General features: G+C 47.3%; 2 protein-coding genes and 1 pseudogene across 3 annotated transcripts in view; 2 read left to right on the plus strand and 1 right to left on the minus strand.

Annotated features, from left to right (window-relative positions):
• Positions 1–15,092, plus strand: part of NRAP (nebulin related anchoring protein) — a 68,211-nt gene extending 53,119 nt beyond the window's left edge. Inside the window, 10 exon segments of the mRNA XM_023530121.1 lie at positions 32–139; positions 997–1,308; positions 6,064–6,168; positions 7,004–7,102; positions 8,400–8,504; positions 11,804–11,911; positions 13,165–13,476; positions 14,267–14,396; positions 14,491–14,495; positions 14,964–15,092. Of these exon segments, the coding sequence (XP_023385889.1) occupies positions 32–139; positions 997–1,308; positions 6,064–6,168; positions 7,004–7,102; positions 8,400–8,504; positions 11,804–11,911; positions 13,165–13,476; positions 14,267–14,396; positions 14,491–14,495; positions 14,964–15,068 (1,389 nt within the window). The 3' untranslated portion in view covers positions 15,069–15,092.
• The window catches only part of HABP2 (hyaluronan binding protein 2), a 36,706-nt gene continuing 23,555 nt past the window's right edge, over positions 14,461–27,611 (minus strand). For both annotated transcript variants that reach the window (XM_011359272.2, XM_023530117.1), the window contains 9 exons: positions 26,586–26,702; positions 25,691–25,810; positions 24,766–24,937; positions 23,480–23,577; positions 22,121–22,376; positions 20,871–21,013; positions 19,986–20,120; positions 18,241–18,386; positions 14,461–15,815 (listed from right to left, as the gene is read on the minus strand). In XM_011359272.2, the coding sequence (XP_011357574.1) occupies positions 15,651–15,815; positions 18,241–18,386; positions 19,986–20,120; positions 20,871–21,013; positions 22,121–22,376; positions 23,480–23,577; positions 24,766–24,937; positions 25,691–25,810; positions 26,586–26,702 (1,352 nt within the window). In that variant the 3' untranslated portion in view covers positions 14,461–15,650. The remainder of the gene's footprint in view (positions 15,816–18,240; positions 18,387–19,985; positions 20,121–20,870; positions 21,014–22,120; positions 22,377–23,479; positions 23,578–24,765; positions 24,938–25,690; positions 25,811–26,585; positions 26,703–27,611) is intronic.
• On the plus strand, positions 25,210–25,325 carry LOC111739101 (annotated as a pseudogene).

The raw sequence follows: 27,611 nt of genomic DNA on the forward strand, positions 1-27,611 counted from the left end.
AAAAGAAGGTCTACATGTGTTCCTACTGTAGGCAAAATACAAGGAGTCTGGGCGTAATCTCCGTGCTCAAGGCTACAAGCTGACAATAGACGCTCTCCCCTTCCAGGCTGCTCGGGTCTCTGGAGATATAGCCAGTGATGTGAGTTGAATGATATGACCTTCCATCTTGCCTAATTTCTGTTAACTTCATGTAAAACGATGTCTACGGCTGATTTTCCGAATTAAAGCAAATCTATCACCATGTGAGACAGGATGTCACCTGCAGAATATATTAGTTATGAATGAGATTCTTTGATGGAGGGAGAGAAAGAAAGCTTTTGTTAATGAGAAGCTAAATTCAGGCAAAGGTCTCCGGCAGGAAGGAGATTACTATTTCTGTCTAATTGCGATGTCTAGGCAACCGCCCCCTGTAACGTGTGAACAGCCTGTTTTCTAACTCCACCCAGAATTAGAAAGAGGCCTCACAGTAGAAATTGTAATACAGCCCTAACACATCCCCCTCCTGGCTCTCTGTAGTTTCGCATGTTGGCGTTAAGATTTGCCAGCTGTGTTTCAGCCACTCTGTCGATAGTGTCCATAGCTTTGGGACGTGAAGGTGACTTTCTCTTTCCCACAAACAAATCACAGAAAATGTGGACTTCAAATAAATGGATCCTGTCTTTTGGGCTGAATGTTTTGCCACGCGCGAATAGATAAAGCCCACGTTTCTCTTTTACGCGTTTTTGATAAATTCCTTTTGGCCACCGGACATGTAAGGGGAGTAGGGCCCTTATTTTGGTTCTGAGGATCTGGTTATAATTAGAAAAGAGGAATTGGGGATGTTTTAATTGTTCATCCCTCAGGGAGGAAGTATGCCAACCTCACTATGTTTTTTATTATAATCATTACCTCCTAGTGTAAGAACAGGTGATTTTTCTAGGGTCTACGATGGAAAGGCACAAATAGGATTTAGCAAGACTGATGTCGGCTACTGACCGGCTGATCCTCCCCTTTCAGTTTCTCTACAGACACGACTTTGTGAAGGAGCGAGGGAGGTTGATTGGGGTCCGGGGCGTGGACGATGACCCCCGGCTCCGGCACTGCCGGCGGATGGGCCAGCTGCAGAGCGAGCATCAGTACAGGAGGGAGGCGGTGGACAGCCAAGCCCAGTGCCACCTGCCCTTGGACATGGTGCACCTGGTCCACGCCAGGAAGGCCCAGGCCCTGGCCAGTGACCATGACTACAGGACGCAGTGCCACGAGTTCACGGCGCTACCTGAGGACCTGAAAATGGCCTGGGCCAAGAAAGCTCACGCCCTGCAGAGCGAGGTAGGTGGAGCCTTGTGGATCACACACCTGCCCCCGACCTTCCTCCTCCCGCCACGCCTGGATGACTTGCTCCGTCTATGTAATCTAGGTTGGACTTATTCAATTGATCATTTGGCAGGAGTTTATTGAGCACCCACCAGGTACCATGCCTTAGTCTAGGTGCTGAGGATACAGCGGTCAACAAAAGAGCCAGAAAACTGTGCTCGTGGAGCTTCCATTATAGGAGAGGGAGATAAAACATAATAAGTAAAATATTTAGTGTGTCGGATGGTGGTACCTGCTACAGAGACAAACAAAGCAGGGCAGTGGGGTGGGAGGGTGCGAATGTGTGTGTCTACCTGTACACGTGCAATTTAAAAGGGGTGGTCAGGGTAGTTCCCATTGAAAAGGAGACATCCGAGCGAAGACCGAAGGAGATGCTGGAAGGGGATAGAGCACTCCAGCAAGCAGAATAGCACATTCAAAGGCCAAGGCCCAGAGCAGAGGCAGCTTCCGCGTATTTAGGGCCAGAGGGAAGCACGTGGGTGAGCGAGGAGGATGTTGCAGGGGATGAGGCCCAAGAGAGAAGAGGGACTCGACCGCGGATGGTAGGGGTGATAGTGATGACGGCAGAGCAATTTTAACCGTAGCGGATCCGTACTGGCTGCTTGCCATCGCTATCACCCTCACACAGCGCTGCGAAGTGGGGACAGTCATTACTCCTGTTTTGAAGATGAGGCCTTGTTAGAGGTGCTGGGGCAACACTGGCTCCAGAACCCACGCTTTTAACCAGGCTGCTCTTCCTCAGGGAGCTCAGTGCAGGCAATCCATGCTTCCAAACAGGGCGGTGGTTAGCGCCAGCCTGGCCCATGTCACCGTGGAAGGCTCTGGAGTCAGCGTCTTCAGAAGTCAGTCCCATGTCCCCGCCAAGGCTTGTTTTGCTCCGCTGGGACATGGTGAAGATCACGTGGCTGTGGTCAGCTCTTACTGGCTTCGCACTCATCACCCGTCTGGGCCCCATGGCGTGCCCCGAGGAAGGTGCTCTCGTTCTAGAACATAACCCATGGGAGGGTGGTCACATCCATATCGGGATTTCTCAGCTCTGGCACTGTTGACCTTTGGGGCTGGATAATTCCTTGTCCTGGGGCCTTTCTTACATCTAGCAGCTTCCTGGCCTCTACCCACGAGATACCAATCGCACCTCTTCTACCCCAGAGCGACAATCAAAAATGTCTTAAAATATTGCCAAATGTACCCTGGGGGACAAAAATTGTGCCCGATTGAGAATCTCAGTTGATAACTGGTCTCTATGAAGCACTCAGCGCCTGGTCCATAGAAACATGCCAGTCAGTGCTGGCTATTTTGCGTATGGTCTCTACACCACGCCTTCTGGTCTGGTCTCCCTCAAGCTGTGATTGCTCTTGCTTTAGTTAAGGCAGAGGCAGAGTTTATAAACACATAATCGATGATTAAGTATGACAGAATGATTGAATGAATTTAATTGTCACCTAATTATTGTTACAATTTTCTGGAACGGCAGTATTGCATTAATCACTATCAAGTCCAGCATGGAGCAGGGTGAGTTCATTGGGCCTCACACAGGGGACGTGGTTACTGAAGCACAATCTAACTTCATCTTAGAAAGGCCTTCCACTAGAGAGAAGGCCATCCTGCAGCCCCCAGGAATAGCTTGTAGGATGGCTCGGGAGCTCTTGTCAGTGGCTTGCTCCGCGGACGAGAGCATCCTTCTGAGACCGGACAGGCCTCTGATGAAGATACAGAGGCCACTTGGGAGAGGTGAGAGGACCCCAGCTGGGAGCCCGAAGATGTGCTTTAGAAGCCCAGCTTTGCCACTTCCTGGCTGTGTGTCCTTCAGCAGTATCTGTACTTTCTAAGCCTCCATCTCTCCATGCGAAAAGGACAGAGTTTCAATTTGATTGGTAATTTCCGATTTCAGGCTTCGTTGGTCAATGTTTGTAAAATGGTGGCATCAACATAATGTCAGGTTTTTATTTTACCAAGTAAGGAAAAAGAAAAAAACAAAAACAAAAACAAAAACTAAACACTACCCCAAGATACCATTTATAGCTCTGTTACTTCTGAAAAGAAAGATAATTTTAACATTAAAAGAACGGGGTAGGAAAAACAGTCTAAAAAGAAGACTCTTTCCCAAGAAATGGTAGTTGGCAATGTTAGGCTACCATTTTACAAAACGGGATATGCATTAAAATTTGGGGAAGTTATTGCTTATTTTTAAAGTTCCATTTTATGTTTCATGCATTGTTATATAAACTTCAAGCTTATTCATTTGGGTGTCCAGATTCAAAGATGCTGTGAACAGTAGACCCCACGATATGTGGAACACTTATTCTGGGCCAGGCATTTGTTTAAATATTTTGCACCAACTATCTCTAATATCTAGATAGGTACTAGTATTATGCCCATTTTTACAGATGCAGCAACTGATACACCTATAATCTCGAGTGAGTTTTACCCAGCGTCACAAGCTGGCAGGGAAATGACTTGCTCAAGACCATACAATGAGGCAGTAAGAAGAGGCAAAGCCGAGCTCTTATTTCTGGACTCTGGCCTTGGCTCCTTGGCTCCCCCGGGTGGCTGGATTAGGAACCCAGGTGCCCTGGCTCCTGAGGGCTGTCTTCAAGACCAGAGTGTCATGTCCAGAGGACAGCTCCTAGTGGCTCTTCTAAGGATCTGAACAATCATTTGAACACCAAAATCGTCCTGTGGATGGGAATAAGAACCCTTCCCTCGCAGGACAGTGTGTGAACAGAATGAATTAATGAGTCTAAAGCAGCATACACCCTATGCAAGGTAGTGATTACAATGATCCTTATTACTCTGACAAATATACCCTTCCCCTGGCCACCTCTTGGGTGCAACTGTTCGCATCATTCCTGTTAGAAATCAGCGACTGAGACCTACAGCTTGTGCATTTGTAACACGGTGCTCCAAAATGGGGGTGCCAGGAAACCCCAAACGCGAATCTGCAGGTGGCTTCCAGGCCTTCATATGTACAAGGGAAGTCAGCAAGGCTGCCACCTGGGGATGCCAGATTCGGCTGGGCAGCTTGAGAAGGTCTCTTATCATCTTAGAATCCTTCTTGGAAACCATCTTCTAGCAGCTGCTCCTTCTCAACTCCCTTCCTCCCTCCCCCTCTTTTATCGTGAAGTCTGGGGCAGGCATGTTGTTTTTAGGGTCTGTGTGAATAGTCAAAGCTGGGCTGGGAGCTGAAATATCAATAGACAATCCATTTATAAGAGAGTCTGAGGCGCAGTCAGATCTTTGGGGAACCCGTATCTTGCTTTCTGACTTACCTGCGATTGTACTGCTCAGCTCAACAAAAGACGAGTTGAAAGAGCGTTCCCCACTTCATCTCGATTATGAAAGGAGCAAGGCCCGGCTGTGAAGAGGCCCTGTAGGATTATTCTCTCTAACTTAGAAATTTATCCAATTTTCTCTGTTCTTTATCAGAGTGGAAGGCAAAAGCTTTGCCGGTGTAGACTGAAAGATCGCGGTCTAAAAAGCCATCTTACTGACATGGGGTTTTGAAACCTGCTCCTGAACCCGACTGATGTCTCCCTGCACCAGTTGGAAAGCAGAGTTGAATTTGCACAGGGCATTAACCAGCAGACAGTAGATCAGAAACGGGCCCTCTTTGAGGCCAGCTGTGAGGAACGCTGTGAATCCTGAAATGAAAGACAACTAAAAAGGCCGAAAGGCTGATTTCTGGAGTGATATTTGGCGTTACAGCAGAGCTTATATCTAAATTAGAGAAATGCTATCAACTTTGTTTAGGTCCAAATTTTAGATTTCCTTGGAGAGTCTTTTTCTACCTTTAAAAATGCCTAATTTCCATAAAGAAGTAGGAACGCGTTCCTGCGACTGCCTCATTGTAGGTAACGGTGGGCAGAGAAAGGAACGGTGATGAGATCTGAGGTTTCGGGAGATCACCTAATTAGACCGTTGTCTTTAAGCAACGCTTACGATTTTCTCCTACGAATGATGTAGTTTTTCATCCTCTGAGCCCTTAAAATGAGAAAAATGGATAAGGCTTAGCCCATTTTTGCAATGTGAGCAAATCACGAGTAACAGTGGGAGGGGGTAAACTGAGGCACAGAAAGATTAAAATGGCTTACACACTATTTATTAGCTGGTTGTATCTAAGTTTATTCTAGTTTTTAGAGTCCTGCTAGAATTGTCCTCCCCACCCTCACTCCCTACCACAAGGGGAAAAAAAATCCAACGTATACAGTGGCTTCTGCCCGAGGGCTCCTCAGGTGTTTTCATAAGAACACGGTGGCTGTGACCTGCAGGCATCACAGAGAGGAACTGAGTCACATTTTGGTAAAGTGATTTGCTCTGAGTCAGAACAGGTCTGATCCAGAGCTCAGAGCACTTTTATCAACTGAGCATGTGTCAATGTTTCGATTTCAGCAGCCGGTCAGTCACTTCACCGCCCGGATGTGCTTGGGCTTGGGCACATCTCAGCTCCTCCTATAAGTGGTCATTTGCACGGGTCAGGGTCATTCCCCTCCGCTTCCGGTCCTGCCAGTTCACTGGTGTGGCCTTCTCGAATCTTACCTATGCTCCATTATTTAATTCCTGGCAGAATGCACAAATTCAAACGATTCGACGTAATAACACGCAGAATGCGCTCCAAATGGAGATGTTGAAATGTCGTGATGGAATGTTATTACAAATGCCCCAATGGCTTAGACACTCTCCTGATAAAAGCCAATGCTTTTCTTCCTGCAGTTGCGCTACAGGTCAGACCTGATGGGCATGAAAGGGACAGGATGGCCGGCGCTGAGTTCCCCGCAGATAGAGAGTGCCAGGAAAGCTGGAGAACTCATCAGTGAGGTACCATCAAACTAGCTCGACCACTAATGCAACCTAGCACTCATTGCCTTCTGAATCTGCTTCGGGGGTGGAGGTCCCAAGAGGGCCCCAATGGCCACTGGCTTCCCAGTGTTTTTTGGGGAGTCATTAATCAAATCCCAAAATGGAACAAGATTTCTCTTGAAATGAATTCACTTGCTGAGGAGCGAAAGACAGGTTCCAGATTGGGCAGTGAAAGATGGAAGAAGAAGCTTTAGAAGGTTCTCAGTAGATACGTTATGTACATTTATGATCTACACTCATTATTTTCATGGGGGTGGGGCTCAGTCTTTGCTACCCACTTACTGAATTTACTCAGAATGTCCAGTGTCCAGGGGTTCTCTGATTCCAGATGGGTTAAACGTTGCACAGTGATACTTACATGAACTGATTAACTGAACTCCCATAGTATTGTTGGCCGGGGGGTTCTCGCCCTGGGATTCTCTCGAGGGTGGCGCTGTCTTCGTCAGTTTCTTAAAAACAGAACTTGCTTGGACAGAGTCCTGGCAGGGCCACACTGATGCTGAATCCTGCCCGCTTCTGAATTCCTCGTGACGAGATCTGGTATTTTGCAGCCCTCCCCTCCCCCCGCTTTTTTTTTTTTTTTTTCAGGAGAGTAAAAACATATAGAATGTTCCTTATCCCAGAGGCAGCCTGGATTTCTTCTGTATTCTTGTTACGTGCCCACCAAGAAGAGAGACTCGTTTTCCAATAATGTCATTGTCATATTCGGTACTAAGTAGGTGGGGTGCAGCTGCATCCAAAAAGATACACAGCGTTCGACTGTTTTGTGGGAACCTTTGTCTTCCTCTTCCAGACCAAATACCGTAAAAAACCAGACAGTATCAAGTTCACCTCGGTGGTTGATTCTCCGGACCTTGTTCATGCCAAGAACAGCTACATGCACTGCAGTGAGGTGGGTGTTTTCTCGTCGCTCATCCCAGGCACAGGGTAGCAAGTAGAGCTACTCAGTGGTCAATGCTTAAGGACCTGGGCTCCAATTAGGATAGACATGAGTGCACACCTTCTGTCTACTACCTGGGCGGTCTTGAGCCAGTAACTTAATCGCTTCTAATCTCTGTCCTCTTGTTGGAAAGGAGGGTAAGGATCACAACCATTTCAAAAGATTAAGTGAATTAAGTGAGGATTAAATGAATAAAAGCGCTGACTTTTAGCATGTATCTGGGACATAGTAAGTACTCAATAAATGCCTCTTATTATGGCTTGATTCATAATAATAACAATAGCAGATATTACTGACAACCCTTTCCCAGACACTAGATCAAATACATCTTAATTGTTGATAGATGGTAATGGAATTTTAAGCTTAACATAACCCAGTTAGAGAAAAAAAAAAAGAACAGCTATATTAAAAGCTTCTTTCTGCTTTACTCTCTGTATGACTTAGCCCCATTTCCTCTCTCCTGTATTTATTTCAAAGAATAGGAAGTTAAATATTTTTTCCTCTGGAATTGTCAAAGGATTTATCTCTGCACACACACAATGACAAAGCTGACCATCTTCACACAGAGTCCAAATGCTGTGCCGACCAGTTCACATTTAGAGAGCCCAAACTGAATTTGAGAAAGGATTGCAATATTAAATATTAAACTTTCCTCTCTAAAAATAGATGAGACTCACATGCTTCCTAAAAGTGTCTGCAATTCTTAGATCACTGCTCTGAAAATAGCAACTAAGTTAAAGCTCGAGTTTTAAAATCGTGTCTTCCTGGGACCCAGGTGGACTTCAAAAACTTTAATTTTCTGAATACGTATTAAGGTATTTTATTTAAAAAGACTAATTTTATTTAAAGACTAAGGGTTAAGGCATTTAGGCATCTCGTTACTGGTAAAAAAGCTTGAACACTGCTCAGTTGCAAAGATTCCCTGAAGTATCCACACTCCTTATACTGTTTGTAAAGCGCACAAGTATGGCCAATCAGGAGCTTGATTTGTGGCCCATTTGGAGCAGATCTTGATGAATATTTTAAACAGGATCTACTTAGAAGCAGCACCCAACCTGGCTCTGGCCACGTGGGCCCTCCATCAGATGGTGGGCTCTGGAGGGATGCTCTGCACATGCAGGCTGGGCTCTGCTCCTGTGGGCCAGGTGGGCAGTAGAGAGGAAGGGGCAGGAAAGGGATCAGCCTGCTCCTCGCCTGTGCTTTCAGCGAGCGTAGTTCTCCATTGACTGTGAGTCTGTCTTACCCGCAGCGCCTGTACAGGTCGGGGGACGCGGAATCCCTGCACAGATACACCCTGATCCCCGACCACCCTGATTTCACCAGAGCCCGCCTCAACGCCCTGCATCTGAGTGACGTAAGTGAACCAGCAGTTCATCGGATGTGCCTGTTCCTATCAGATTATCTGTGCCCAAACTGGATATTATTTGTTGATAAAAAAAAAACGTGGGAAGTAGAACTTGGAACAGAAAGAACACTGGAGACAGCGAGTGGTACAAACCGCATGTGTGATTTTGAGTCACTTTGCTTGCTGGGCCTCAGTTTCCTCAACTGTGAGATGAGGGTGGAGCTGGGCTGCTGATGTCTGTGGTTCCTTCTGGTTGTGGACACGGCTGCAGAGAGCTCAGTGGGGCGCTGGGTTACACTCACAAGGGTGGCCCTGGCCTGGCAGGTGTAGATGCTCTGTTTCTGGGACACTCCTCCTTAGCCATTCAGAGTGGCTCTCTCTCACCCATAGTTTGGAAGGACGCTGCCATCGTGGCCCATCAGGTCCAAATACAATTTGCAACTTTGTGCTTTGGGCTGTGGCCTCCAACACTTCGGTTTCCCTTGGGTGTGTGCCCTTTGCATGCATAACCAAGACACTGTTTCCTAAACCCAGGCTCGTTGTTAGCAGGGTTTGGAGGCCCCTGGTTGTAATAGAATAGGCGGCAGCTCGGCCAGCAAAGCTGTGATCCTGGGATAACAGGTAGCGCAGGCGGCGGGATCAAAAGACACTGTCAGATCAGAATAACACAGGCTGAGTGTGTCAGCCTGGGGCTGCGTGGGGCCTCCCAGAGCCCGCCATTCTTCCCTCCCTGGCCTGGCCATTGTGTCCTGGGGCTCCATGCAGATCAACAGCTGCTACCGTTCACCCCAGAGGTGGCTGCCTCGCAGGGGTTGGCGAGAGGCGCCTTCTAGTTAGCGTGTGTATTAGTTTGTTGCGTTTGTAAAGCCCTGTGGGATCCCACGCGGTGAATGCGATGGTGCTTTGTAAATATGAGTTATTATGACCATTCGAGGCTTTTGAGAGATGAGCGACGGATAATTTTAGAACAGCAGCTCTAGTGGGCTGACCTCCGTCTGGGGAAGCGGGACCTCCCCCTTGGCAGAACTCGGACAAAACATCCGTCTCATTAATGGTTCGAGCATGGGGGAAGGCCAGGCCTCCATGTGAGAAACTATTGGATGCCCACACAGCCCTGGAAACTGAGATAAAACTGCCAGTCCGTGTGGGGCCCAGCTTAAGGAGGGCAGCCATTCCGGGCTGGTGACAGAAGCATCTTTCCTCTCACGAGGGACGCCAGTCTGTAGAGTCCTGGAGCTGAAATTAGCCACCAGGGCATGCGGACATGGAGAACTCATGAACCTCTTTTGAAAGAGCACTTCTTCAGGGGCGTGGAGAATAGGCATGATTGGATCAAGTGCTGCGTGAGAAGGATGTGGAGGGAAAGTGACCTTCCTGGGCAAAGAAAGCCATTGAGATGTGTAAGGCAGCCGAAATAACTAAAAATCAAATGACTCTAATGTGTGAGGATGAGGACAAAACTGTGCCCACTGTGATAAAGAAGAGGAATGCCCAGGGTTCCAAATCAAAGAGCCTGCGGAATCTAAAGGCTCCCAGTGGCAAGGCAAAAACCTCAACAGAATAAAAAACTCAGGGAGGAAGTGATGACAATCAAGCAAATAGTATACAGGGAGAAGTGACCAAGATAAAGGGAGCCAGTGCCTTGGCGAGAACCCCAATTTGGGCCACGCTCTCTGGTTGACTCTCAGCTAAAGAGACTTGGAAGCTGGGGCACATTGGACACCGAATTGGGGTGACATTGGAGTCTGATGCTGTGTAAAGTTTGGCATCATCGTCTCGTCCAGATCTGGTGTGGAGGCTCTTATTAGGAAGGCAATGACGGTCTCTGATCTCCAGAGAATGATAAGGGATTGACTCTATTTGCTACTCTAGTGTTTGTGGATCCCCAAAACAGGAAGCACAGTGCTAAAGGGGATGGTCGATCTCTCGTTTTCTGAATGCTCCTCCCCTTCTAGATGGCTCTCAGTCTTGCCTGCTAAACTCAACAGTGACTAGTAAATCTAATCATTTGGGCCCTGTTTAAGATTCATCGAGTAGGTCATTACCCCAGTGATTATTGGTTCTGTATTTTAAGGCCCTTGAACATAGTAGATATTTGGCTTCTGGTTCCTGGCGTTGGATGTTGGAGATACAGGTGAGGGGGGCAGCAGGACACGAAAATGACAAGATCTACCATGCTCGGCCCAAGCACTTTGTGATCCCTTCTAGTTTCAGGCCCAGTTAGTTGTAGGGTGGGTCGAGCTTTTATATTTTTATCTGCCACTGCTACTTTGCTTAATTCCCCCCACCCAGTCCTCTGTAGAACAGAGCCCTAGCCTTGACCTCTCTTTCCAAGTGACAAAACTGAGGTTCTTACGGGCGCCCTGACCTGCTATGTCTCACTGAAAGAGCGAGCAACCAACGTGATCTGGGGCTGTCACTTTGTCATCTGCTGGTGATGTGCTTCTCCTGCTGTCTCCCTTCTCTGTGGCTGAATAAAGGACAGATCCTCCAGTGGGACCTCCAGATGACTCCTTTCATGGAGCCATTCCATTATCTTGGAAAAAAAAAATTAGCTACATAAAGGCATGGGAGATTTTGATGCCTCTGTCGGTATGTGGGTCTGCCTGAGGACTAAGAGGATGTGATTACAGACTCCCAGAGGGTGTGCGAGAACAACTTGAAAAGAGAAAAAAGTGAAAGCGGAAGATGTGAAATACGTGGGTCAGGAAGTCGGTCAGGTTCTTGACGTTCAATTTAATTTAGATGAAGGCTCTTCCCTCACTCGGCGCAGGCACCAGGGGTGCATATGGGATGCAGCGTGGTTCCTAGTGATGGGGTAACACGGCATTGATGGTAGCCAAGGGTCCCCCAGGAAGTCAGTGGAGCTAACGAACACATGGGGACCAGGACCCAAGGAATAGTACTTTAAGCGTGTGGGAAGAAACAGAGCTTATGAACTTTGAGGTCTGGCATCTAGAAGCTGCCAACCTGAGACACTGGAAGTAAATGCAAACACAGGAAGGAGCGGCGTGGGGCGGGGGCCTCAGATACCAACGGGATGTGGCAATTGGGTCAGACCCGCAGACCCCAAAACCCACAAGAGCAAGGCGTGATGCTCAGATTGGGCTTACAGCTGAAACCCTTGGTGGCCAGCCCCACCGATCCCAAAGCTGGGAAGGTCCCCAGGATGGACGCGGGGCCGTGGGTCCTGCCATTCTGGGGACCAACCAAGCAGAGGGTTTAGGAACTGCTCCCACTGAGATCCAAGAACATGGCAGACATGGGGTGAATCCCTGCTCACTCATTTCTTTGTTTTCCTTACCTAGAAAGCCTACAGAAACTCTTGGGAACAGACCCGGGCTGGTGGCTATGACTTCCGGTTAGATGCCATCCCATTCCAGACTGCCCGGGCGTCCAGGGAGATCGCCAGTGACGTAAGAGATCGTGCACTCTCTCCTTCTATGACCAATAGGTTTTACTCTGGTTTCCCCACCTCTGTTGAAAGGCAAATCACCAGGAACCAAAACTTAACAAATGTCTCAAATGAAAGAAAAAAATAGGTTTTCTTTTCTAGACTCTTAGCCAGAAATATGGAATTGGGGAAGGTTGTTATTTCTGCTCCCTTTCTTTTAAAAGAGTCACTCTCAGAAGCTGATTTATGTGTACCTAGATGTCAATTAACATGTTATTGATTTGTTGATCTTTAATAATGGACTCTTTTAGCTGAACTGCAGTGTGAAAGGGTAGAAATAGTTTGGGTTTTTCCCCTAGATTGACTTGAGTTCAGATTGTGGCTCTGTCGACTTAGGAATTGGCTCTGAGGTCTTGGGCAAGTTGCTTAAATTCTCTGAACTCAAATTTCTACATCTATGAGATAAGGATCTAATACTTATCTCCCAGGATTGAAGTAGGAATGAAAAAAAAATGGTTTTCAGTGTCATGCACATAGCAGATGTTCAACACATGGCAGCTGTTATTATGGAAGCGGAAGGCATCTTTGACTAGCTCTGTGAGCATTCACAAATGGCTTGTTACTGGTCCACAATGAAATGAGTACAGAAATCAAGAGCAAGCACTTGGAAACATTTTTAGCAGTTGGACATTGTGACATCCAAGCATGTGACCAGTGCATTTATCTCATTGAACAGTGGGGAGGCCAGCTGGGTGTTTTCAAATGCATGTGGTACTACTACGTACCAGTTTCATGCAGTAAGGTCACATACTGGATTTTAATGGATCAGAAGTTTAAAAAGCAAAACAAAGTGAATCCATTTCTTCACTATCAAGGGTTTGGGGTGCACTGGACTGGGTTCCTGAAAGCTGAAAAGAATCAAAGGAACAGCGGCTGCTGAAAGAATGGGCATACTTCCCTTCCTGTTGGATTATGAGTTACAGCAGCAATAATACCAGTAGCCACCACTCAGTGCCAGCCATGAAGCTAACCCCCATCTCACTGAATCATCTCAGTGGGGTGGAGGTTCATTATCCAGTTTTATCAGGTGGGGAAACTGAGGCTCAGAGAGACTCACACTGCTAGAAGGTAGCAGAGGGAGATACAAATGCCAGGTCTACTTGAATCCAGAGCTGTGCCCTTAACGCATTGTTGAACGTCCTGCTGAGCATCTGTAGGCTGGCTCCAGGGGGAGAGGTGGGCACCCTGACCCATCTCTGCTCTTCTGACCTGCAGTTCCGGTACAAAGAGGCCTTCCTGCGGGACCGAGGCCTGCAGATCGGGTTCCGCAGCATCGACGACGACCCAAGGATGAGACATTTCCTCAGCGTTGGCAAACTCCAGAGTGACAATGAGTACAGGAAGGACTTTGCTAAGAGTCGGTCCCAGTTCCACAGCCGTGCAGACCAGCCTGGCTTTCTCCAGGCCAAGAGGAGCCAGCAGCTGGCCAGCGACGTGTGCTACAGGCAACCTCTGCCCCAGCCCACCTGCGACCCGGAGCAGCTGGGCCTGAAGCATGCTCAGAAGGCCCACCAGCTGCAGAGTGATGTAAGCTGCCCTCACCTGCCTGGCCGAGGCCCTTTGGTGCCTCTTCAAAGGAGATGGTCATCATTCCACATTCATGTCACTTCTGGGAGGACCCAGGCTGAGAGAGGATCCAGGACACTTAACACTTTAGTTTTAGAAGAAATAATAACAATACCTGCTATTTATGAAGTTCTTGCTGTGGGCCAGGCTCTGTGCCAAATGCTTTCCAAGCATGGTGCCTGGCATGTGGCCCTCACAACAACCCCATTATTGCCCCATTTTACAGATGAAGAACATGAGGCTTAGAAAGGTTAAGTAACTTTCTCAAGGTCACACAGCCAATGAGTGGCAGACCTGGGATATGAACCCCATCTGATTTGATGTGTGAGCCCACGCTCTTGATTGCTATGCCACACTTTCCAAGGGATTTTAGTAGTTACTTCACCCAGCCCTAGACTTTTCTCTCTGGGAGGAAACTGAAGCCCAAAGAAGGGGAATAACCAAAGCCACAGAGCTAGTTAAGGTAGGAGCTCAGACTGGAGCCAGGTCTCCCTACCCACCACCCCCATTGCTGTTGCCCTCACTTGAAGGGAAAGATGCAAGGGATAGTGAGTGACATGCTGGCCTAGCTCACAGCACACTGGGTCTTCAGTGTCAGGGGGCTCTTGGCTAAGGTGAGTTGTTCCACTTTTCCTGGCTTTTCTAACAACACATTCTCCATATTGCAGCCACCTTTAAGCCTGTGCATCCTGTGGCCAAATTACCCCCGACCCTGCTGACATATCCCTCTTGCTTCCCCCCATCCCCCAAGGTCAAGTACAAATCAGACTTGAACCTGACCAGAGGTATTGGCTGGACCCCTCCTGGTTCCTACAAAGTGGAAATGGCTCGGCGGGCTGCAGAACTGGCCAACGCGAGGAGCCGGGGTCTCCAGGGCGCTTGCGTAAGTAGCAAGCTGCAAACCCGCCTCGGCTCGCGGGGACATGGGGAGAGGCAAACTCATTGTTTCTTTGCAAACTTTATTTTTGGCCAAAGATCAGGTGGCTCTAAAGAAGTGTGAAAGGCAGCTCGAGCAAGGTACCTAATTTCCTGGGTCTGAGATGACCAGGCAGATGACACCCGGGTTAAACTTCCTGCAGGGTTTTCTCTGAAGTCACAGCCATTAGTTCGGCAGGGACGAACCTGCCAGGGTTGCATCAATCCTGGGGCTGCCTGCCTGCTCATTACACTCTCGGAAAAGGTCAGGGACTTGCTGGCTACAGCAGTCTGCGTTTTGAACCCTACTTTGTTCAGAAGAAAGATGCCACATCTAAATGAGAAATTGGCTTTGCTTCTCATTCTTTCCTTGAGGATCCTTTTTCTGGGGGCGGGGGAGGGTGCGGTGAGGAGGGGGAAGGAAGGGGAGAGTGAACACTTTAAATGCTCCTGGGCATCTTAGACAGCTTATCTTTGGGGGAGCAGGGTGGGGGCTCCGTTCTGGCTCAGGGAGGAATGTTTGATTTCTACAGGAGGGGCCAGAGGTTCTGAAGACTGGAGCTAATCAGAGGGAGGATGTGAACCCAGATGCCATGGAGATTCTGCACGTCAAAAGGAGGAAGGCTCTGCTGTTGTGAGCAAGCAGTGTCCACCCAGGATTCTCGGGAGAAAAGCTGGAGAGGAAATTTGCACACCAGAGACGTGCTTGCTTAGACGGCTTCGGCTTGGGTGAGCTGTACAAACAGCACACCAGCTCGGCCCTTGATCAGCCTTTATTAAATAACAGCTCTGTGAAAGCAGATGGAGAATGTTGTATTTTTGGTTTTCTATCTAATACCTCGAAGTGGATGACTGGTTCTGTTGTGTTCCTGGAGCGTTCGGGATGAGGAATAAAGATGTTCATTGACGCTGGGCATTCTGAAATCCACATTTGCAAATGTCCGAGCTGGAGGCAGTCAATAAACACTGATTTTTCTCGAAGATACAATTGTTTGAAGGGAAGCAAACAATATCATTTCTTGGGTGACTCTGGAGGGAGCCTGATGAAATGTCAGGGATGCTGGTCCAGGATTCCTCAGGCAGGGCAGCAGCTGTCTGCTTAGAGCATGGACACTTCGCTGCATGGCCTCCTGGAGGCTCCAATGGGGTCCATTGCTGCCCGTGAAGCCTCTCCTTGTCTGGGTGCTAAGGAGGATGGGCTCTAGAGTTTGGAAGACACCTTAGAAGCTAGACTCCCTTTGGATGGTGGCCTTGATCCAATTCAGGAATTTGGTAACTTGGGTGTAGACCCCTGGCTTCTTCCCACATTCCAGGCCCCAGCTCACTATCCCGTAGACGTAGTAGGTGCCATTCTTCTCACAGGTCAGAGGGCCTCCAGAGTCACCCTAAGGGAAAAGGACGTGTGAGTTCAGCTTTATGAATCAAAATATATTCAGAGGTACCCCCACCTCCTATGAGGGGACGCCAGAGGGTGACAGGGTGGGCTGCTCAGCAAAGTGGCAACAGATCTCTTCCTATGACTCATGTCATAGACTCAGAAGGGAGAGAAGCAAATACCGCCCTAGGTCCCTGAGTCAGAGCTTAGCAGAGAAGCTGCAATGCCACGGTCACACCCCTCCTTCCCGACTCTGTCGTGACTCTGGCTAACACAGGCATTACTACTGGGAGTTCTCAGGGGCCCTCGGCCTCTCATTCTTGCAGGGACCTGGAGTGGGGGTGGGGGTACCCTACTTGGATATAGTCCTTCGGGGACCCACAGAACACACACAGGGTGGGGAGGGCGGGGCTTGGAGACAGCGTGGCTTAGACATTCGACATGGTCTGTGGGGTTAGTGCTTCTGGGTTCCACATCAGTTCTACCCCTTGCGAGCCAGCTGGGCCTCAGTTTCTCACATCGTGAACCGTGAACAGCAGCAGAACTGCCTTCCTACTCCCAGGGCTCTTGCGAGGATGGTTTGTAGAGCACATAAGGCAGTATCCAGTTCACGCTAAGCCCCCAGTTAAAATGGCGAGGATGATGGCGTGAGAACAGTGAGCATGGTAACTCTCAACCACACACGGCTGCCTACGCTCTACCACTGACGGGATTTTGAACGAGCTCTCTCTTTGACCTCAGCCACGCCCTTATGAGCTTACGGACTTGTCATTTCCATTTATAGATTAGGCCCCTGAGAGTGGAGAATTATTCAGGTGCAACAGACTGAATGTCTGTGTTTCCCCAACATTCGTACATTGGAGCCTACCCCCCAATGTGGCGGTAATAGGAGAAAGAGCCTTTGGGAGGTGATTAGGCCACAGGAGTGGAGTCCTCCTGCATGGAATTAGTGCCCTTATGGAAGCGACCTTAGAGGGTTACCTTTCTCCACCCCATGAGGACACAACAGGAAGACGACAGTCTGCCCCCCAAAGGGGGTTCTCGCCAGAAGTGATCTCAGACTTCCAGCCTCCAGGACTCGGAGAAATCAATTCCTATTGTTTAAGCCCCCAGTCTGCAGTAATTCTTTGTAGCATCCTGAGATGACTAAGCCAAAGATCATAAATTGAAGGACAGAACCAGGTTCCAAACCCACAACTGCATTCCGCAGCCTGCAAGGGAAGCCCTTGGATCACAGGGGAATTGAAGAAGCTGCTCTCTTACATATCTTCCAGGGCATCTGACAAATTGCACCCATCTGTCTATGCCCCTCCTTTGAGTAGGTGGGTACTGGTGGCCCCTCGGGAAGGGACAGAGGGTCAGAGTAGAGCCATGACATGGAGGGAGTGGCTACGATTTCTCATCCCAAAGTGGGCTCATGGCCAGCAGGTTATTGTTGGGTCCCTTTGCAGGGAGAAGTTAGAATTTGAATGGGGCTGTGCTGGGATTCCCAGTTTATGAGGACAATAAGCAAGAAATTCTAAATCGAAGTGTTTCTTGGAATCTGAGGAGCACATTTCTTGTGTAATGTGACCTCTACAGGGAGAGAGACCATGGGGAGTGGGTTTTGACTTGGGGCAAGGGCTTGAGGTCACTTCAGCACTCCCTCTCCAGCAGCCTCCGAGTCATCACAGACCTCAGCAGCTTGAGGTTCCCTAACGTCTAAGACTGTGGACAATGTCATGCTGGCCCTATGTTGACTGTGGCCACAGAGGACTCACTCAGAGAGACTTAGATTGCTAGGGCTAAATCAACCTCTCTCTCTCTCTCTTTCTCTCTCTTATACACACACACACACACACACACACACACACACACACACACACACACACACACACACATACACACACTCTCTTAAATCCCAGTGATCAGTTAGCTAACATTGTAAATTCTCTAGGCTTCTCATTTTCCCCTTAGAGCCACTAGTCTTCTGGATAGGTCTTTGCTGCCCAGCACTGAGGTCACAAGCACTATCTTCACATTTAATACAGTGGAGCAAAGTGGCAAAGGCTTGGGTGTCCCACAGACCATTATCATTCAAATTCCTGCTCTTCTACTTACCACGTGCTATCGGCCAATATAGTAGACCCACAAATAATGTCAAATCTTGATCATATATCTGTCAAATGAGGACATCGACACCCCCTTGGCTAGAGTGTCATGAGAATTAAATTTGGCAATGCAGGGAAAGTGACCACTATGGTTATTATGCTGAGCAATCCTGGATTGCTGTGGGTTCCAATCTGGCAGAGGACAGCTATGGCTGCCTGTGCCTGTTCTTTAAGGCAGGGGGGTCCTCTGAAACTGCTTCCCAGCCCAGGACTCTTAGGGGCTTCTGTGCCCAGTGTAAGGTCCCGCCAGCCTCTCCTTCTCCAAGTGCCATCGGAGTCTCTGACCTGGCAGGAGTCTTGCCCAGGCTTCTGAAGGTTTCCCGCACAGATCATGCTCTCATCGATCGTGTGGTTGTACAGCCGGCGGGAGTTGCACACAGTGTTGGAGATCAACTTGACTTTGGCATCCAGGAGCTGGCGGGACCCTTCCCCTGTGGGACAGAGAAAAGAGGTCACCACTGTGGGGACCAGGATGGCACCCACCCCACCAGAAGCCAGCAGAGGTAAGAAGAGGGCCACGAGCTCAGAGTTCAGGAAGGAAGAGCTTTTCCAGGAGATGGGCAGAGAAGCCTCATTTTCCAAGGCCGTTGGCTCTTTGCCCACAGCCTTCCCCATGACTTTGCCCATGGCTTTCTGAACTTTCGACGCTGTGCTGTCACAAAGGGGCAGAATCATTTATTCCCCGTTCTGTCTCCTCAACTAGACCATGAGGTTGGGAGGGCAGGGAGGGTGCCTTAAACCATTTTTAAATTTCCCATGCTGGTACACAGGAGATTTTTAATGATAGCTGAATATCCCTGCCTGATCATCTAGATCAGTGGTTCCCAACCTTTTTGGCACCAGGGACCGGTGCTCCTCTGAGAATCTAATGCCTGATGATCTGAGGTGGAGCTGAGGCAGTGATGCTAGTGCTGGGGAGCGGCTGCAGATACAGATGAAGCTTCACCCCCTCACTCGCAACTCATCTCCTGCTATGCGGCCCAGTTCCTAACAGGCTAAGGACTGGTACTGGTCTGCATCCCAAGGGTTGGGGACCCCTGATCTAGATCACCTGCTTTCAAGAGCAGACATTTCCTCCCTTAAAGAACTTCTCTTCTGCTTAATCTGCTCTGGTCAGTATGCTGATATTTAAAGGTTTAGATGGACTTTAATGAACATAGCTACAGAAAAGGTTCTGGTTAACCCTAAATCCAATTAACCAAATTCTTCTTTCCTCCAAGTCCTCTGACAAATTTTTATAATACAGTCCACTTTCTTTATGAATATAGGCCTATTTTAAAGTGATTCTAGCTTTCCATTATTAAAGACAAGATTTGTGGGGAAGAGAAATCCATTTTGAGTATTTGAGAAAGATTTAAAATACACTTCTGAGTTTCACATATTAAAGGATATAATCTAATCAGTACTGTGAGGAAAGTAACCCTTTGGTTACTTTTTAAGATAAGACCAAATCCTAGAGACAAATCTATAGCTCGATTTAACAAAACTTTATAGAACACCTACTATGTGGAGCAACCTGATCAAAGCACTGCAGGAGAAGCAAAGATAAATGAGACCTGACCCCTGCCCTCCAGAGGCTGACGTAAGGAGTATCTCTATAGAATTCTGTCACCTATTATGATTCCAAACCTAGGAGGTACATATGGTTATTGGAAAACTAAAACTCAGCTGTCCAAGAGGCAAAGCCAAGACACTAACATATCTGACTCCAAAATTTATCTTTTTTCCAATTTATCCTCTTTCTAACCTACCGAGGGAAGGAGAAAGGTCTTTGTGGTTAAAGGATGAATGCTTGACCAAAGTCAAGGATTTAGGGGTAGGAGACAGGAACAGATGGAGAGCAAGGCACATTCCTTGGAGGTAATGAGATTTAACTAGATCTTGAGAGAGAAGGCAATCTCTCTCTTTTGATAATATGCTTTGAGTATAACACTAATGTCAAGTTCAGAAGAGCACTTGAGTTTGATCCTTTTTTCCCCCTGATTGAAGTAACTCACCTGAGTCTCAAGAGAATGCATGGCCAGACTCACCTGTTTCTGTAACACCCCAGCCAGAGATGTGACATTCAGTTCCAGAGGGAAAGGGACCATCAGGCAAACATATAGTCTTTACATATTTGGATTCCAGGGCACAGTGACCATTCACCGGCTTTAGCTTGAGCAAAGCTAGGTAGAGAGAGAAAGGATAAATGGGTGATGATAACGCTTCAGCTTGATCGGAAGGTGGTCAGAGCGACGTCCACTTCCAATGCCTGGAAAACTTCTTCCTCTGTCATTTCATTCTTTTAACTTCAGCCTGGGGAGGAGTAACACTTCGGGCCGAGAGCGACATCAAGAAATAATAGCTGAGTTTAAAATCATTTCTAATCCATTTAAAAAAAAAAACAAAAACAACAACAAAACAAGCCTCAAGAGGGGGAAAAAAAGATATTAAGGAAGGAGAGAGAGTGAGAGGTATTGTGAATGTAGAAATAGGGTGCAGAACTGAGCAGAAAGCTCAGTAAGTATATCGCTGCCTACCAGGCGTGAGACGTGCGTGGGGACACGTGCGCATCATGTTCATATGGACACTATGTCGCCCAGCCCACAGGAAGCTGCAAGTTATATGTCAGTGTTCCCATTTTATAGAAGAGCAAACCGAAGCTAAGAGAGGTGAAGCTGGCTAGTAAGTGGGGGAGCTGGAGTTCAAGGCTGAGCTCTTTCGACGACATGTTCCTAGCATCTCTCCCCCTCAGTTTAAGAGCTGGTGCATATTTATTCACAACACTGGGATTTAAGAACTAAAAAGCTCTGGAATAAATTCTCTACTTTACGGGGTCTTTGAGGGAACACACAGAACCAAACCTCAACTTTCCGCCAGCAGAGAAATCCACCCAGGACAAGACCCACAGGAGATCTACATTAGAAGAGACTTGCCAATGTCATTGTAGGGAATTTCGTCTCTTTCATTATAGTGGCTGTACTTGAAAATCTTCTCCACCCCAAAGGTCTGCTCATGGAATTCTGTCTTCTTCAGGTCCTGGTCCCCTAGCACCACTTTTAGATTCTTGTCTTTTATGCTGCAAGAGAAAGTAAGATGGTCAGGGGCTAGCCCTGCCACTTGAGGGACTGGAACCAAACCCTGGCTCTGCTCCTGGTGAGCTGTGTGACCTTTGACAAATGACCCGACCTTCTGCAGCCTTGGCATCCTCATCTGTAATCATCGTCTTGTTCACAGAACTCTGCTATGTGGTCCAAATGAAGTAATGTGAGGAAACTGCTTTACTAATGGAACAGTCTCTAAATGTAAGCTATAACTTATATCCCATGCTTCCTGGGAGACCTCTCATTCCCCATGATTTTTTCTAAAAAGCAGCCAATTAATATCTTGAACAAATATTCTTGGTGGGTGCTGATATTGCATGCATGACCTCTCTTGAAGAACATCTCTTAGAATCCTTGAAGAAATTCTTTAATAACAGCATGGACTGGAAGACCTTTAAGGCTACCACCAAAACCTGGGCTACGTGGGATCAGCCTTGACCTTAAACTTGGGGAACTCAGGGAAGGTGGTGATTCTTCAGGCTCCCCAGTGGATTTCAGTCTACTCTGAGGCACAAAGGAGTTGTGACTGAAGACACCTGACCCGGGAGGCTCACTGGTGATGGCATCAGATGAGAGCATGTTATTTTCTCTGTCCATGGCAGGACTGAAGAGGTTAAGGAAGCAGGTAGATCTGGGTTCACATCCCACTCGCCCGCTTTCCACATGACGTAAGGCAAGGTGCTAAACCTTCCTGAGACTCAGGGTCCGCCTTCATGAAATGAGAGTAGCAATCAATTCTTTCATTGCACACTTACTGAGCACTTGTTCTGTACCAAAACCTGTTCTTGGCACTGGGGACACTATAATTAATAACAGATAAAAACTTCTGTCCTCCCTCAGCTTGTCTTCTGGTAGATTGTTTTGTGGATTAAATGTCATAATACATATAATTCAAAGGTAAGCAAGCATTCTAGACATCATAGGTCTTTTCCACCTGGTTTTAAAGAACCACTCTTTTACTCTTGGAGCTAGATCAGAGCCACTAATCCTGCTAGACCTGCCAAGATGCTGATCAGTTGGGAAGGGGAGAACAGCCCCATAGACTCAGGTCGCCCTGACCGCTGCCCCCAGCAGTCACCTACTCAGTGCAGTGGGCAGCAGTAAGCACCCAGCAGGGGTGGATCAGCGCCCCCCCACAGAAGTGTCCCTGGGGCATGTAGACGGTCAGTGGCAGCAAGGTCTGCAGGGACACCTGCCACGGGTGCTTGCCCGCCGTGCTCTTAAAGCCTCCGTAGATCCTCTTGATTTTCCTCTCTGATATCTCAGTCGTCCCACATGAGTCAAACCCCGGAAGCTCCATCAGGGGCTCTATGGGGCTTCTCTCTGGGTCAGTAATATCTGTGGGACACAAGAAAGACAAATCATGCCACTCACTCACCCTCCCTCCAGGTCCTCAGAAGGACCTTGTCAGAGGTATGACACCAAGTCCATTAGCTTAGCAAGTGTCCAGAGCTAAGAAACTGGTGCATGCAGGGTGAGCACGCAGTAGGTACACAATTAATATTTGTTGAATACGTGATAAATATAATGCAAGTCTACAGAATTAACAATAAAGATGTTGCTTTTTCATTCTTATTTTGACGTATATACACACACAAAGATATGTGTGTGTAAATATAAATCCATCACTTGGTATGTAGTTAGCTATTCATTAACATACACATATATTTGGGAGCCTTTTTTGTTGTAAAGGGAAAGATACCCAGATGTAGTAGAGTGGGGACAATAAGAGACTTGCACAGATAACTGTTATACAAGGGAGAGAGCGGTTAAGCATTGTAAGGGTGGTGACTTGTTCCATTCCATTGGGATTTATAAGGAGGGAGAGGTAATTCTGCCCTTGGGAAATTACAAAGGACTTCCTGGAGGAGGGGCTACTTGAGTTGGTTCTCAAAGAATGGTTGAGTATGGACATGAGCAGATACGAACAGAGTATTATAGACAGAGGTGACCATAAGAGCAAAGACACAGAAGTGAGACTGTTCAGGCAAGTGATTCAATTCATCAGGGCGGGAGGGAGCATCGTTCTAGATGTGGGTGGAGAGGTGGGCGGGACAGCCTGAGAGGAAGACTGTGGGGCTAGAATTCAGATCATGTTGCATTCTAAGAAGCCACGGGGGCCCAGCCGATGTTGGATCACTGTTGTACACCCAAAGCCTGGCATAGCTCCTGGCACATGGCAAGCAATTGATAAATATTTTGCTGAGGGCACTGACTCAGAGTCAGGAAATATGAGTTTACAGTTGGACCACTGGCCCAAGTTTACAAAGGCATCACGACCTGCTTAGCATCCCAAACAAGGAGAAGATCAGGCAGTTAGGTCATCACTGGGATGAGGATTGGTGGAGCAGTTGGGATGGGAGAGATGGAATGTCAGGAATGCATGTCTATGGGTCTGCATCCTTCCCACTACCAGGGTCTCTGGACAGCCATGGTCTTACCTAGGGCTGAGCAGGCTGAGACATCACAGTACTCCCATTTCACCTTTTCATTGTTTACTTTAATGAAACACCAGGGCTTTTTGTCTCCATCTGGGTTTCTAAAATAAAAAAGAATAAATAATACCCAGGGTCAAGGCTTGGTAAACCCACTGGATCTCATTAAAAGACCTTTGATTAAAAGAGTACCAAGTTCTTGTGTGTCCCTGGGACCACATATGGACCCTAGCTTATTAGGGCAGTTAGGGTTTTTTGGTAAAACCTTAACTTCCAGAGGAAAATCCCAATGACCAGGAAGCACTTCACAAGCCTTGTTCCAGATCCATGAAACATATCAAATATTTTACAGGAAAAGAAACAAGGTCCCGTTGAAGATTCTTTTTTTTGTCAGAAAAGTGAAATAGCCACAGACACATGGTATAAGTAGGGCTTCTCTGCCCAAACCTCTAAATTCCATGCATAGGAATTCTCTGAGAAAGGCTGCCAAGGGAGTCGCCCCAAAGACAGCTCCATGAAGGGGACAGCTCGGGGTGAGTGGCAGTGGAAGGTCACTTGTATTCTGCACAAGAGAAATCCTCTTGTTTAATGGAACAGGTTTAAAGCCACGCAAAGAACTCTTGCCCTTTATGTGCAGATCATGAATGTCCCTGGCTTTGGTTAAACAATGAACAGTAAGAAGAAGCCAACGGAATGGTCTGGAGGCAGCAGAAGGGGAAGAAGGTAACTTGTCATCACCAGAGAGAGCAGTGGCATTATATTTATTTGGGAAAACCTGAGCACCCTTTTGGCAGAGACTGTAATGCTCACCAGACATTTCACTGTTTCCTTTACATTTCTCCCTTGAAGTTATTTGGGACCCTCTGACTACTTCTGGCCAATAAATTATGTGTGCAGAGATGATGTGTCATTTCTCGTTTGAGGTACTAAAAACAAAACAAAACTCATGCTCCATTTTCTAGTGTCTTCTTGCCATTCCTGGATATTTGAGTCACTTTGTGGAGCACGATCCCCCCACCCCAATACCAAACCACACAACACACATAACATTAGTAAGAAATGAATTTTGATGTAATCAAACCACTGAGATTTGGGGATTGCTTGTTACAACAGCATAACCTAACCTGCCTTGAGTATGAAAGTCTTCCCAGAGAGAAAGCTGATGAATTTCGGTGTTCCAACCCCAAATTCCTAAACTGATCTAGGAAAACTAGGAGCAGGGGAAAGGGACAAACCAACCCTTACACTGACAAGCAGCCAAGACTGAAGATAGGGAAGAAGGTAATTTTTACCTGCAGAAGTTGTGCTCCCCAATCCCATGGGCCTCAGCATCCTCCATAAACATGTTGTAATGCTGCTGCAAGAGGAGATTGGAGTTCCAGTGAAGGCATGAGTGCTGGTTGACTGTCTTACTCGCTTTCCCTCGGTAAGAGTAGCCATCACCAACATAGCAGTCATCGGAACCTCAGAGAGAGCAGGCAGGGATGTGAGAACTGAGAGCAACTGGCCTGCTGCTCCCAAGAAGAATTTGGTGGGTCTATCAGAGGATTAGGCCTGAATATTGATCACCCTGAGATTTTACCACAATGTGCTAGAAAGAAGGTGTCTTGAATGTTCCAGATTTAATCCAGTTTAAAGACACAGAATAGGATGTGTTTGCATAGTAGAGTGGTTAGCACATCTGCTTTACACGCAGAAGGTCCTGGGTTCGTACCCCAGTGGAGCCACAGTCCATAGTCTATGGCCATGCCACCTTGAACAAGCCTGATGTCTGATCTCAGAAGCTAAGCAGGGTCGGGCCTCGTTAGTACTTGGATGGGAGACCACCTAGGAAGACCAGGTGCTGTAGGCATAAATAATAATAAGTAAAAAAATAAAAAATAAAAATAAAAATATAAAAACACAGAATATAGTTGTTGTGGGAGGTGGGGTGGGAACTTACTTCCTTAATTTTGGTTCACACAGAACTTGGTGGCAGGTGGGTTGAAGCCCAGGGGATGCCCAGGTGTATCTGATTTGCCTTCACTACAACACAGTTTATTACATTCCTTGAGCCAGACACACCCTAGGCCCTCAGGTTAGAAGGCTGAGGCAATAGCAGAGTTTGGGAATCTTAACTTGAATCTCATTCTGGGAACAAAACCAAATCAGAAAAGGATTCCAAAGGCCTCACTTGTGGTCCAGAGTTTCTGCGAAAGTGGGGGCAGAGACTCATACCTATTTCACAGAATTTCCCCTTGAACTGGCTGGGACAGGTGCAGGTAAACTTGGATCTCCGCCGATGCCGGGAGCAGGTGCCGCCATTTTGGCAGGGGTTTGGCCGGCACACAGGAACCACTGCAAACACAGGAAGTGGGGCCAGGAAGGCTCTTCAGAAGGAATTGCTGCTACATCTGAGATGATGAGGAGACACCGGTGGCACTCTTCTGGTGTCCATCCTTTCACCAAAGATGAGTCAACCAAGGGGGAAAGACAGACCCACTGACACTCTAGTATATGTACATATTAACTTTAAGGACATATACAGACATGAACGAAGCACTGTGATGGGGGCCATGTACAAAAGTGTACATAAGTAGATGGCTCTGGGTCACTCAGTAAAAAAAAAATAGCAAGAGAATGGACTGGGAAGGAATTTAGGTGTCAGTCTGAACTAAGTTGACACTTGACTCTGCCCCTTCACAGCTGTGTGGCTGTGAGTAAGTTAATCAACCTCTCCGAACTTCAGTGTCTTCATCTGTAAAACTCTTTGCAGCGTTTTTGGGAGAATGTGAGAGAGAATGTAAATCTCATTAGACAATGCCTGACTCATGGCAGTGAATCAATATAGATGTATTCCCCTACCTGGGCCATTCCAGGAATAGACCAGGGCCGACTTCCTGGAGGAAGTGAATTTCAAGATGATTCTTTTTGAAAAGAAAGGGGCAGAGAGGAGTCAGTTCTCAAGAGCTATCTGGGTACGATGAATCTTAAAAAGTCCTAGTTATAATGGCCATATTGGATATTATTAAAACTTCGAATGTATCTGGACTGCCATGCAGTAGGGTGCAGAGACTCCAGGTGCAAGCCAGAGCAGAGAAAACCTAGCATAATAGGGGACGCCAACACTTACCTGTAGAGCATCCTGGACCCTTGTAAGGGTGTTTACAGGCACAGCGGTAGAAGGGAGGACTCTGAATAATGAGACATTCACCCCGGCCACATGGGTTATCCTTGCACTTGTTTTTCACTGTAGGAGATCCATAAAGAAGAAGATCCAAAGTACAAGACATTATTGGGGGACCGTCTCTCTTAGCGGGATACCTGTAAATTACAATTTTCGGGGGCCTGGCGGCTGACCGTGCGCCCCTGTCCATGGTCCTGAAACACCATGCTACCCAGTAGACAAGGCTTTTCTTTAATTCTTGGGTCACAGATGATTGCTTCCAGTGTTCATAGCCTTTATTGTTCTGTCTTAATAAAAATCTTGATAATTTTTACACCTTCAACAAACAAATAGAGCTGCAATTTGAATTTCTCCACTTTATAGCTGATTTTATATTCCATTTATTGTTTTCCCCATTCTTCTGAGAAGTTGAGGGATGAACCCAGATACCATGTTTCTGCTGACATCCCAAACCGACATTTAGTGAAGGACTTGTAGGATTGAAAATAGAAGAAATAAATGAGGAAGACATAGAGGAGAAAAGTCTATTATAAAACCCTATATGTATGTAAGACTCTTACGGCCTCCACTATCTCAGTTAGATGGTTACCAGGTGGAACAGAAACAAGGGTCTCTTTAGAGGTGCAGTTAGTCTATAGAAGTTTTTTATTCTTCATGCTTTATCAGATAGCCTTGTGTTATGCTCATAAGAACTCGCTCAAGGCAGACACAGCTTTTATCAGTGTCTCCTTGAGTGAGGAAGGCAGGAAGAGAGAGCATGGAGCCAGGGGTTAACCACCAGAGCTCTAATTTCTGCTCATCTCCTAACTAGCTGTGTGACCATGAGCATGTCCCCTGTCCTCTCTGGGCTCTTTTCTCTAACTGAGCTAGGCATTAGGTGCCCTCAGATTCTTCCTGCTCTCCCATTTCTCTGTTGCAGTGAGTCTAAACACTCTAAACAAACAAACAAATGAATTAAAGTCCCGAGTTTGG

Source organism: Pteropus vampyrus, unplaced genomic scaffold (assembly GCF_000151845.1).
Source record: "Pteropus vampyrus isolate Shadow unplaced genomic scaffold, Pvam_2.0 Scaffold46, whole genome shotgun sequence".
Lineage (NCBI taxonomy): Eukaryota > Metazoa > Chordata > Mammalia > Chiroptera > Pteropodidae > Pteropus > Pteropus vampyrus.